A 12,806-nucleotide genomic window follows, 5' to 3' on the forward strand; every position below is an offset into this window, starting at 1 on the left:
ATACATAGACTCCTTTTTGTGCGGAACTCAAGATTTACATATAGTACGCTCCAAGTCCCCAAGGCAGAGAAAAACAGTTTTGTAATGAAAGGAAAGAATGTGCAAGCACTTCCTAGTGTGTTTCTTTATGTGGGATGACAGGTTCACTTTAGGCAAAATCTATAAAAAATGTAAAATGATTCGGCATTCATTATAAAAGCTCTAAAAATGGCGAATTAAAATAAACAATATAACTGATCGCTGATCACTGTGAGCACAGATCGTTCAGGAACCCGACCAACAATTCTCACCTATGACATAAATTTCGGCATAGCGAGGCTGACAGCCGATCCCGTCTACACAGCAGTACAAGGCGTCATACTGGAACTTCCCTTTCGGTTTTGTCGGGTTTAGATTTTTTAACGTGACTTTCCCGACATAATCGCTTACGGCTGCATATTGGTGTGGAGGGATCTCCTCGGCCAGGCCCAGGCCCCAGGTGATGCTCCTTGAGGGAACTTTCTGGTTGTTGTGGCAGAACGTACAGAAAATGGAAGAGATGGAGCCGCTTCCGATAAGAACCTTCTGTGGGAAGTAGAAGCCACCTACAAGAAAATATAATGGACAGGGTTAGGGATATCAAAGGTTCCTGCAGCTGTGAAGATTCGGATTACACCACAGCAAAAAGTGGAAGGATCCATGGTTCCGATAAAGTGGACCTGTCATCAGATTTTTTTTTTATGTAAAGTGCATGCATGTTCAGTAATGTGTCAGTGTAACATTTCCAGGTATTTATTACCTCTCATAGAGATCACACTGCACTCCCAATAACAATGGTTTCATCTGCTTTTCTCCCCAGAAGGATGAAGGCATCTTTTTTTAGACACCATCCAAGGTATCACCGCGAATTAGCTTGGGTTCAAGCTGAACCCATGTCTGTCTGGCTGAACCTGGAAGGAAGTGGCCCAACCAGCTGCGGATGAGGCATTCCCCTCCCCTTAGCTACAGCTACAGAAAGGGGTACTGATTCTGGTGTCATTATTGACCTAATATGGCCACATGGCCATATTAAGTCAATAATGCCACAATTCCCCACCCCACAGTTGCATGTGCCCAAAGGGCCAGTTGTATGGACAATTCCCCACCCCACAGTTGCATGTGCCCAAAGGGCCAGTTGCATGGACAATTCCCCACCCCACAGTTGCATGTGCCCAAAGGGCCAGTTGCATGGACAATTCCCCACCCCACAGTTGCATGTGCCCAAAGGACCAGTTGCATGGACAATTCCCCACCCCACAGTTGCATGTGCCCAAAGGGCCAGTTGCATGGACAATTCCCCACCCCACAGTTGCATGTGCCCAAAGGGCCAGTTGTATGGACAATTCCCCACCCCACAGTTGCATGTGCCCAAAGGGCCAGTTGCATGGACAATTCCCCACCCCACAGTTGCATGTGCCCAAAGGGCCAGTTGCATGGACAATTCCCCACCCCACAGTTGCATGTGCCCAAAGGACCAGTTGCATGGACAATTCCCCACCCCACAGTTGCATGTGCCCAAAGGGCCAGTTGCATGGACAATTCCCCACCCCACAGTTGCATGTGCCCAAAGGGCCAGTTGCATGGCCCTTTGGGCACATGCAACTGTGGGGTGGGGAATTGTCCTGCCGCAGCTGATTGGGCCAACACCGACAGCTTTCTTCCGGGTTCAACTGAACATGGATTCAGTTCTCAAAAGCATCACTGTCTGCATGAAGATAATTTATTTTATGTGGGTAAATTTCCCATAGAAGCATTCATTCTACGGTATGTAGAGCGATGTGATGTGGATACCTCTGGAGTAAAGGAGAATACATCACCCACTATGGGATACATCTCCTAATCAGCCACCCCTCTCCATATATATCTACCACATCCTACAGACTCTCTTTTACCTTCCAAGGCTCTGATGAAGAGGGAACACCTCGAAACACGTTAGCCTACCTTGATCATTTTCCCTTGTATGGGCATAACTAATTTTGAATGAATATCTTGTACCCTAGTTTGTATGAATCCGTAGTAATTTCTTTGTACTCATCTATTTTGTTTATGAATAAACGATATCACTTTGGTTCATGCGTTAGATCACGCGCCTTCCATCCCCCTCATTTCCGCTCAGCCTCTTTCGGACCACCCCTGGTCAATTTAGGCAGCTGGACACGCATGATCATCCTATACTACTTACTATTCGAAATTACTACTATTTTACATTAATACCGCCTGCACAAGCGCAGGAGAAACACTTTTTCTGTTTATACTTTTACACGCCCTTTTCATGCAATTGTAGACAAATGTAGAGGGAGAATGCAAGAAAAAATTGCGCATAGAGATGGAATGAGCTGCCAACACACCACTAGCGCAAAAGGATAACAAAATAACAGTGTGGCGCTAAATATTGAAGAATTATGAATGGATTCACGATTATGACGTAAAAAAAACAACCCATCTACAATGGGCAAGAGTGGATAATTGAAAAATGTGAAACAATGTGAAAATAATAAATTATATTAATATAAAAAATGGTTTCAAGGTTAATGAAAAAAAACAATCTAAGAAAGTCCAATATAATCAATTGAACATTAGCAAATTTGCGAAAGTCTCTCTTGTGCTGTTCCACTTGACCCTAAAGGTGCAATCAAGGTGCTAAGGTTGGCACGCTTACCAGACTCGGTGGACACCCGTATCGTATAGCACGTGGGTCAAACGGGCAGTCTTGAGGGAAGAGCCTCAATGGATTCCACCGCAACAAGAAAGGTCTTTGGGAAATGACCTCCACCGGATGTTTCTATAAGATGTTCCAAATATCAAGGGAAGGAACTCCAAAGGTGTGCGGTGAAACGCATCAAATGTTTATTGTAAAAAATGGGATTTTTATATACAGCTTACCTGTAAAATCCTTTTCTTGAGAGTACATCACGGGACACAGGAGCTTCATTACATAGTGGGTTATATAGGCACCTCTGGTGATTGGACACTGGTTGACCCTAATTAAGGAGAATTCCTCCCCTATATAACCCCTCCCATCCGGGAGGCACCTCAGTTTTGTAGCAAAGCAATAAGAAACCACGTAAAACCCAAGAGGGGCGGGAGCCCTGTGTCCCGTGATGTACTCTCAAGAAAAGGATTTTACAGGTAAGCTGTATATAAAAATCCCATTTTCTTGATCATACATCACGGGACACAGGAGCTTCATTACATAGTGGGATGTCCCAAAGCAATGCTCAGGTTGAGGGGAGGGAGACACAGATCATAAGCATAGACCGCCAGGGACCTGAGGACCTAAACTGCAGCCTGCAGTACACTGCGCCCGAAGGCGATATCCTCTTGCCCTCTGACATCCACCTGATAGAATCTGGTGAATGTGTGGATTGATGACCAAGTCGCAGCCTTACAGATCTGAGCCAGGGAGGCCTGGTGATGCACTGCCCAAGAAGCACTGATAGCCCTAGTAGAGTGCGCTTTCACCTGAAAAGGAGGAATCTTCCCCTTTAAGCTATAGGCCTGAGAAATAACCTGTCTGATCCATCTCGAGAGAGTGGACTTTGACGCTGCTTGACCCCTTCTAGGGCCTTCTGGCAGAATAAATAAGCAGTCAGTTTTTCTTATCTGAGCAGTTGCTTGAAGATAAAGACTGATTGCTCTAACCACATCTAAAGTGTGTAAGGATTCTTCCTCTATGGACTGAGGATTTGGAAAAAAAGGATGGTAGGATTATATCTTGATTCAGATGAAAACCTGAAACCACCTTAGGTAGAAAGGACCTGTTGGGACGCATAACCACCCGGTCCTTATGGATAATTAAATAGGGCTCTTTACAAGAAAGAGCTGCCAATTCTGATACCCTTCTAGCCGTGGATATGGCTACTAGGAAGACTAGCTTCTTTGTCAAGAGGACTAACGAAGCAAGATGCAAAGGTTCAAATGGTTGGGCTACTAAGCCGAGAGAACCAAATTCAGATCCCATGGGCATACCGGAGGTCTGACTGGCGGTCTCATCCGCATAGCCCCCTGGATAAAGGCCCGTATCAGGGAATGTGATGCAAGCGGTCTTTGAAGAAAGACCGACAGGGCCGAAATCTGCACCTTGATGGTGCTTATGGCCAGATTCAATTCAAGGCCTGATTGGAGAAAGGCCAAGATTCTGTTAATGACATACCTTCTGGGATGCCATCTCCTGGGTTCACACCAGGAAACATATGCCCTCCAGATCTTGTAATAGATACGCCTGGAGGCCGGCTTTCTGGCATTGACCAGAGTGGAAAGGACTGGCCCTGAAAGACCACGGTCTTTTAAAATGTGGGTCTCAGCAGCCAGACCGTCAAATTCAGACTGCGTAAAGCAGGATGGTAAATTGGGCCCTGCGAGAGCAGATCCGGCCGGAGGGGGAGGGTCCATGGCCTGCCCACTGCTAGCTTCATGATTTCTGCGAACCATGGTCGCCTGGGCCAAGCCGGGGCCACTAGAAGGACCGACTTCGCCTCCCTCTTGACCCTTCCCAGGAACCGTGACAGTAGCGGGTTCGGGGGGAAGGCATAGATCAGATTGTACTGATTCCAGGGAACCGTCAGAGCATCTGACCCCTGAGCAAGTGCATCTCTTGTCCTTGACACAAAGTTGTCCAGTTTCCTGTTGAATCTGGACGCAAAAAGATCCACGTCTGGAGTGCCCCATTTGTAACATATGTCTCGAAACACATCGGGGTGCAGAGCCCATTCTCCTGGGCACAACTGCTGGCGGCTGAGATAATCCGCCTGCCAATTCTCCACACCTGGGATGAAGACTGCAGAGAGGCACGGAACATGCTCTTCTGCCCAGACAAGTATGCGATTCACCTCGTTTTGGGCCACCAGACTTCTGGTACCGCCCTGGTGATTGATATAAGCCACCGCGGTGGCATTGTCGGACTGAATCCGAACCGGGAAGCCTCGCAGTCTGTGAGACCACTCTCTGAGTGCCATGTAAACTGCCCGAAACTCTAGGATATTTATGGGCAACAGACTTTCGGTCGCAGACCATTTTCCCTGCGAGCATGTTCCCTCTAATACGGCTCCCCAGCCTGTCAGGCTGGCATCCGTTGTGACAATCTTCCATGAGAGGGGAAGAAATGTTTTGCCCTTTAGCAAATTTCTGGTTTGTAACCACCAAACAAGACTCTTGCGTGCCCGGGGGGATAAACGCATAGGAAGATCCAGGGATTGGGGCTTCCTGTTCCAAATCGCAAGGATCTTTCTGAGTGCCTGGGAGGAGGGGACTAACTCCTCATCCTCTGACTGATCCGACTGCTCATGATCCCTTTCTAAAGATAGGGATCTCTCCTCATTTTCAGAACAACTGTCTGAGAGAGGGATTTCAGCAGAGGGAGGGGATCTACCCCTTTTTCTGCTATCTTTTAGGGAAACAGAAATAAAATTCATTATCCTCCCTTCAAAACTCTCCAATGTAGCCCTAAGGGAGTCCTCAGTGACATATACCGGGGCTGCGACATTAGGAGAGGCTGCAAAGCCTGAAAGGGGCACTGACTCGTCTTGAGATGCAGGCTCCACTCTTGCAGAGGGGGATGGTAACTGCATGCACTTTTGAAATGGACCTAGGCGGTGACCTGCCAGTGCTTTTGTTACCTGCCCCTGAAACCCTCTTACGAGGAGACATAGTACTGAGCTACAAAGCAGAGTTACTAATGTAAAATGCAATCACTTATTTGTGCTTAAAGTCTCACAATAAATCAATATTAGCTTAACTGCACAATATGATGCCGAGTAGGTGTCTTAGGGTTTGCCTGGATCCAATCCCACGGATGCTTACAGCCCACAGCTCCTGTGCCTCACCTTACAGTCCCCTGACGCTCTGGCCTTTTAAATCGGCCGTTTTGGCGCCTGCATTACAGCATAGAGCACCTGATTGTGCACAGCTGGCAACCACACCCCCCCCTTTCCCCAATAGGCCGGGAGCGCGCCCGGCGCGCGTGCACAAGGACCGCGGGATCCGGGGGGGGAGGAGAACCCAAAAGAAGTGACCTGGGACCCCCTGATCTGCGTGGGACCCCTTTTTTACCTTTATTGTGGCAGGGACTGCAAGGAGACGTGAGAGCTGGAGAACCAGGCACTTCACTGAGCGTGTTAGTATTAAAAGGCATGTAAGTATGCATCAGGCTGCTCTTACTCCATCTAGTGGTGGAAACCAGGTAAGACATACAACTACTCACAGTGAAGAAATCCATTCATATATTAAATATATAGGATGACTTCCCCTACCTGTTCCCCGCCGCAGGAATTGCTGTGTTCAGACCAATTCCAGCCTTCACCCATCACGGCGGGTATTGTTAGCCAACCTTCAGGCGTATCTGGGGTTCTTACGAAAAGATCCTCCTACCTGGGCCTTGTAAAAAACTCTGCCAGAAACTTACGGGCGCCCTGAGTCAACAGTACCCCAAGTCTGGTTGTCCCAGAGTCCAGTCTTCCAATGGAGAGGACTTACAGGCAAAACCTCGTGTCTTCGGCAAACGAGGCCCGGGTACCATACCATCTTGGGAGTCAAATATCGGCCCGAGGTATGGATCCGGTTTGTTGTAGCCCTTCGGCCCTCGCCGGGACCCGCATAGAGCTAAGTTTTACGTGACCATCGACCAGACACTGGCGAAAAAACTGAGGTGCCTCCCGGATGGGAGGGGTTATATAGGGGAGGAATTCTCCTTAATTAGGGTCAACCAGTGTCCAATCACCAGAGGTGCCTATATAACCCACTATGTAATGAAGCTCCTGTGTCCCGTGATGTATGATCAAGAAATGGGGCTTTTGCTGTAAGTGTAAACCCCCTTTTTGTAATAACAAAAAACCTATCATACATAGTCCCACTATGTGCGATTATCTGTATTTCATGTATATCATCATGGTCTGGTAAGCGTGCCAACCTTATCACCTTGATTGCACCTTTAGGGTCAAGTGGAACAGCACAAGAGAGACTTTTACATGTTTGCCAATGTTCAATTGATTATATTGGACTTTCACCTTCCTTAGCCCTTGTACACACGGTCAGAGATTCCGACAACCAAATCCGTCGGATTTTGTCCGAAACTGTTGCATACACACGGTCGGACAAAGTTGTCGGAAAATCCGACGTGATGACGTTATTTCATTACGACGGGACTACGTTCAGGCTAGTAGCCAATAGCTTTGGTGTAGGAATTTGATCTGAGCATGTGTGGCACTTTGTCCGATCTAAATACTCTACACATGATCGGAGTATGTCCGATCGGAGCATTTTGTCCGAAAATTTTACCAACAAGTTGGAAAACTTGGTCCGTCGGATACTCCGACGGAAACAGTCCGATGGAGCACACGCACAATCGGAATATCCGACAAAACGGTCCGATCGGACACATTCCGTCGGAATCTCCGACCGTGTGTACAAGGGCTTAGGATGTTTATTCATTGACCTTGAAACCATTCATATATATATATATATATTTTATTATTATACACGATTTATATATCGCTAACAGTTTAAGCAGCACTTTACAATGTAGAGGGGGGGACAACACAATTACAGTACAGTTCAATACAAAAGGTACAGGAGGGCCCGGCTCGTAGAGCTTACATTCTAAAGGGAGGGGGTGGTACAAAAGGTAATAGCTGCAGTGAATGATTTGATGGGGGTGGCTATATATCAGGGCTTGACAAAACCCAGGCGCCAGGTCGCATTGGCGACTAGAAATAGCGACCTCGCGCCTGGGGCAGCACAGCTGGGGGTATCCTGTCTCTGTGGACCCCCCCAGCGTGATCGCGTCGGGCCGTTCCGCCGGCGGCCGAAAATTTAGGCCGCGGCTTTGAGGCCTTCTGCAGTCCTATGATTCCTTATGGAATCTGGCGCCCTCTTGTGGTCGCCGTTGGTATGACAAACCAGCAATGCTAATGACTGTTTTATATTACCTGCCTCTGCTTCCCTTTATTTAGAACCCCCTAAACATTATATATATTTTTTATTCTAACACCCTAGAGAATAAAATGGTGGTTGTTGCAATACTGTCTGTCACACCGTATTTGTGCAGCGGACTTACAAGCGCACTTTTGTTGGGAAAAATAATTTAGTTAATAAAAAAATAAGACAACAGTAAAGTTAGCCCAATTATTTTTTATATTGTGAAAGATAATGTTACGCTGAGTAAATTGATACCCAACATGTCACGCTTTAAAATTGCACCCGCTCATGGAATGGCGACAAACTTTTACCCTTTAAAATCTCCATAGGCGACGTTTAAAAAAATTCTACAGGTTGCACGTTTTGAGTTACAGAGGAGGTCTGGGGCTAGAATTATTGCTCTCGCTCTACCGATCACGGCGCTACCTCCTATGTGTGGTTCGAACACCGATTTTATATGCGGGCAGGACAGGGCGCGTTTAAAAATTATTATTTTTTCTGCTTATTTTAACTTTTTTTTTTTCCACTGTTCTTTTAAAAAAAATGTTGTGTCACTTTTATTCTTATTACAAGGAATGTAAAAATCCCTTGTAATAGAAAAAGCATGACAGGTCCTCTTAAATATGAGATCTGGGGTCAGAGAGACCTCGGATCTCATATTTACACTAAAATGCAATTGAAAAAAAAAAAAAATGTCCCTCTAAGAGCTATGGGCAATGACTTGGAGACGGGGGGGGGGGGGGGGTGGGGGGGCGGCGGCGACGGCGCTGCTATCTTCCCCTCACTCGTCTCCATGTCAGGCCAGGGACAGGTCCGGATCGCCGTCACGGACCTGGCTCCTAACTTTTTAAGCTGGCTCCTAGATTCCAAGCAAATTTGTCAACCCCTGCTATATATATATATATATATATATATATATATATATATATATATATATATATATATATATATATATATATATATATATATATATATATATATATGTACAGTATATATATATATATTGTAATTTACTCTTTTCACATTTTTTCTCATTTTTCAATTATCCACTCTTCCCTATTGTTAATGGTTGTTTTTTCACTTCATAGTTGTGGATCCATTTCTAATTGTTCAATATATAGCGCCACACTGTTATTTTGTTAGATGTAGAGGGAGCCCTGATTTCTTCCATGTTTTTACTCCTGGTTTGAATATGTGCTGTTAATGCAATTGCTGGGCTCATTTTTTGTTTTTCGGATATTCTGTATTTTGAAAGTACAGTTATCCTTTGATTGCAGTTTATTTTTTTAACAAAATGCATTGTATTAATTAGATGAAAATGCAGAAAAAAAACAAAACCTTTTGTGTTTGCATTTGCAGGCTTTCTTCCGGTTGTGGAGGATTAGCGTGCCAACTCATTATAACACATTATTTATCTAACCTTTCAAAGCATCAGAAAGAGAAGATTGAGTTCCAGAGATTTCTAATTAGATTGTGTATGTAAGGCCTCTTCCATATGGAAAGCCAGTTTGGGGGGGGGGGCGGTAAAACCAGGTGGGATATTTGTGGTTTTACTGTCCCCCGATGGCCCACCTAACACCACTACAATACAGCAGCAGGGGTTGCACATGCCATAGTCTCCGGTGAAATTATTAACATGGCATGTTGAGTCGGCAAGAAGCGCTGGTCAAACTCAGCCGTTCAAGTAAAGGGGCTAGCCCTAGGGCTACATTTAGACCTTGGGGGCCCCGGGGCACTTCAGGTTCTGGGGGCCCCTCATACATAGAGTTGGTTTACAATCTCAATGATAGTTACACATTTTTAAAATGCATAACACAACGTCATTCTGAGGTCATGCATGCACACACGAGCGAGCGATCATAATGCTCTATAGGTGGTTCTCTTCCACTGGAAAATTTGTTTTTAAAATAATGCAATATACCAGTCCAGAGTAAAAACAGATGATGGCCTACAAAAAATCTTTGTTTCCAAGATACATTTATTAAAAGAAAATTATTTTTATATTATTATGCATTTTATATTATATTTAATTATTTTTTAAATTATTTTATATATTTTTTTGTTGTTTTATATTTTTGTATGGGGGCGGGGCATCTGTTAGGGGGCCCAGGGCAGCTGCCCCTTTTGCTCCCTTATAAATCTGGCACTGGTTACCCCATACTTTGAGCCAAATGCTTAGCTCACCGTTGCGGTGCATTAGTCCCACTAAAAAAATCCTCTGGGCAAAAAGGTCCTGCTGTCTGTCCTCCGTAAATGGGAACATCTTCATCTGTGGTTCGCTTGAACTGACAAATTTTTTTTAAAAAAACAATATAATATAGCAGTCCAGACTAAAAACTTTTACAGAGGATGGCCAGCAAAATCTTTGTTCCCAAGATGCATTTAATAAAAAAAAAATGTATATTATACGTTTTATATTATTTCATTTTTTTAACTATATTATTTCATTCTTTTTATATTGTTTTAGGTTTTTTTTGTACAGAGGGAGACCCCGTCTGTCAGGGGGCCCAGGGAAGTTGTCCTTTTGCACACCCCGCACTGGCTACCCCACAATGTAAGTCAAATGCTTGGTTCAAAGTTGTGATGCATTAGTCCCATTAAAAAAAGGCAAAAACCATGGAAATTTGCAGCGGGTCCAGCAGGTATCTAAGTGCTCTCACTGCCTGCCATTCTCACTGAATTTTCTTCTCATCTATGGGAAGCTTAAAGCCCATCTCCAGGCAAATTCTGTACCACTCATCCCTCACAACCAATATGTTCCCGACAAGTTTCGGGGGTATATCCCCTTCATCAGGGCTTCTGGGAGGCATTACAGTGGATCAGATGGCCAATATTCATTGTTGTTCAAATACCCTATAATTTGCTCACCCAAGTTGACTGTTTGTGAGGTTAAACCATTTTGTTCCCCCTTATCTGCCAAGGTATGGCTACAAATGGTCTCAAATTCCTTCCTGCAGAAACAAATAAAGATTTTTTTTTTGTACCTCCTTGTTCTCTGTTGATGGTGCAACTGTCTGTATTTATTTAAGAACCCCAGATATTCGCTTGCATTACAAACCTTGTGTATTAAAGACCATAGGAAGACTCCAGTCACTCCAGACTCCGTGACTTCTCCGGCAACGCACTTCAAACACCAGCGGTGAGCATGACTCTGCCACATCGAGGGCGATGAAGGTTTCCCCTGTGACTAGCTTGGTCTGTTAAGGAATAATTTGTTTGTTTTTCACCAAAATCAAATTTAAACACTATAAAAAAGCAGATTCAATACATGCAAAGTGCAACGGTAATGTGCAAAGTGCAGTAGCCCAGAGAAACCAATCAGCATTCATCATTTAAAAGCATTGTATACATAAAGGTTCTATGAGCATTTTTTACTAAGCTTTCAGCAAGCTTCAAGCAGCTTTGTTAAAGTATTTTAGAAAACTGCATTTCTGGTATAGGCGTGTTAAACACACATCTTAACTGTAGTGCTGACTGGCAATTAAAAATTTAGCAGGCCTCCAAAAAGCTGTGGGAAGTGCTAAAAGCCTACTGAAGGCTTTTAGCCAACGTGGCATCAATGAGCCCCCTCACCGGTGCCAATGTCTTCTCTTTGGCTTCTTCTGGATTCAGGCACAACAATGGCCAGCTCAGCTTCACCCTGCACAGAGATTTTCCAGCCCACAGGACAACAATCTAAGTGCCAGCAGACTGATCATCATTGGGGTTGCTTAACTCTGCAGTTAACCCTTTACACATACAAATGATAGCTGCCACTGCATGTTTTACTGTAAACATGCACCGTTCAAATGCTCTGTCCTAAGAGGTCCTGCTGTCCGTCCTTTGTAAAGACGTACACCTTCTTCCCCATTTTATAGTTGAGAAACAGACCACATAGACAACAGTGCAGAGTTCCAACATTTCAATTCTGACAAGTAGGATAGGCCTGGAGGGAACAGCCTCTGGGAGACAAACTTGCCAACAGCATAGAACAGGGATCTCCACACTTTCTAAACAAAGGGCCAGTTTATTGTCCTTCAGACTCAAGGAGGGCTGGACTGTGGGCATTGGGATTAGAAAAGTCCCAAGGGAATGAACAAAGCCCCATCATTGGTGTCATTGGGAGGAATTGTGCCCCATTATTGGTGTCATTGGGAGAAATTATGCTCCATTATTGGTGTCATTAGGAGGAACTGTGCCCCATCTTTGTTGTCATTGGAAGGAATGCTGTTCCTTCTTTGGTATCAGTTGGGGGAAATTATGCCCCATTGTTGTATGAAACTAGTGCCCCAAGGGCTAGATAAACGCAAGCTCCTTAAGCCCTTGACACCAAAGATTCAGAAAGGTATATAGCAGTGGCGGCACGTCCCTTAGGGGAGCACGAGTGCTGCCCCCCCCATTCAGGTGTATGGCCCCCTAATTTACATGCGGGGTGCTGGATGCATGGATTCCAATTATGTTTTTTTTAAGTATGTGATTAGAGCCAGAGGCTCTAATAGGCTTCAAAATAGGGTGGGCTTGGGGTGCAGAGCACTGCGCCCTGCGCCCACCCAGTTGTGTTACAATAGTGAATGAATATTTGCTATTGTCACACTGAATCTCCTCCCAGGCTCTGGAGCTGCAGGAGAGTTTTGCGGCCACCAAGAGACAGTGAAGCTGTATGGAGGAGGAGCTACTGCCCTACAGAGTATGGGCAGAGAGGAGCGACAGTTCCTGCTTTGAGGTACTGACCCCCAGGGGTCAGTTGTTCGCACCCCCCCCCCCAAAATATACCATCAGCCGTCACTGGTGTGTAGCATTTTTTTTGTAACACAGTGCTTTAGAAAGTAGAGTATTGTGCTACACGCAATTTAGCAAACACATTTGGCATCAATGTCGTAGATGCATTTGCTAAGTTG

At 45.1% G+C, this 12,806-nt stretch overlaps 1 protein-coding gene across 2 annotated transcripts in view; it reads right to left on the reverse strand.

Annotated features, from left to right (window-relative positions):
- Nucleotides 1–12,806, reverse strand: part of LEPR (leptin receptor) — a 143,998-nt gene that overhangs the window by 43,489 nt on the left and 87,703 nt on the right. For both annotated transcript variants that reach the window (XM_077450538.1, XM_077450539.1), the window contains exons 7-8: nucleotides 10,988–11,126; nucleotides 291–584 (exon numbers count right to left, since the gene is read on the reverse strand). In XM_077450538.1, coding sequence (XP_077306664.1) covers nucleotides 291–584; nucleotides 10,988–11,126 — 433 coding nt within the window. The remainder of the gene's footprint in view (nucleotides 1–290; nucleotides 585–10,987; nucleotides 11,127–12,806) is intronic.

This window comes from Lithobates pipiens, unplaced genomic scaffold (genome assembly GCF_037356315.1).
Source record: "Lithobates pipiens isolate NorthernLeopardFrog02 unplaced genomic scaffold, aLitPip1_a1.2 Scaffold_23, whole genome shotgun sequence".
Lineage (NCBI taxonomy): Eukaryota > Metazoa > Chordata > Amphibia > Anura > Ranidae > Lithobates > Lithobates pipiens.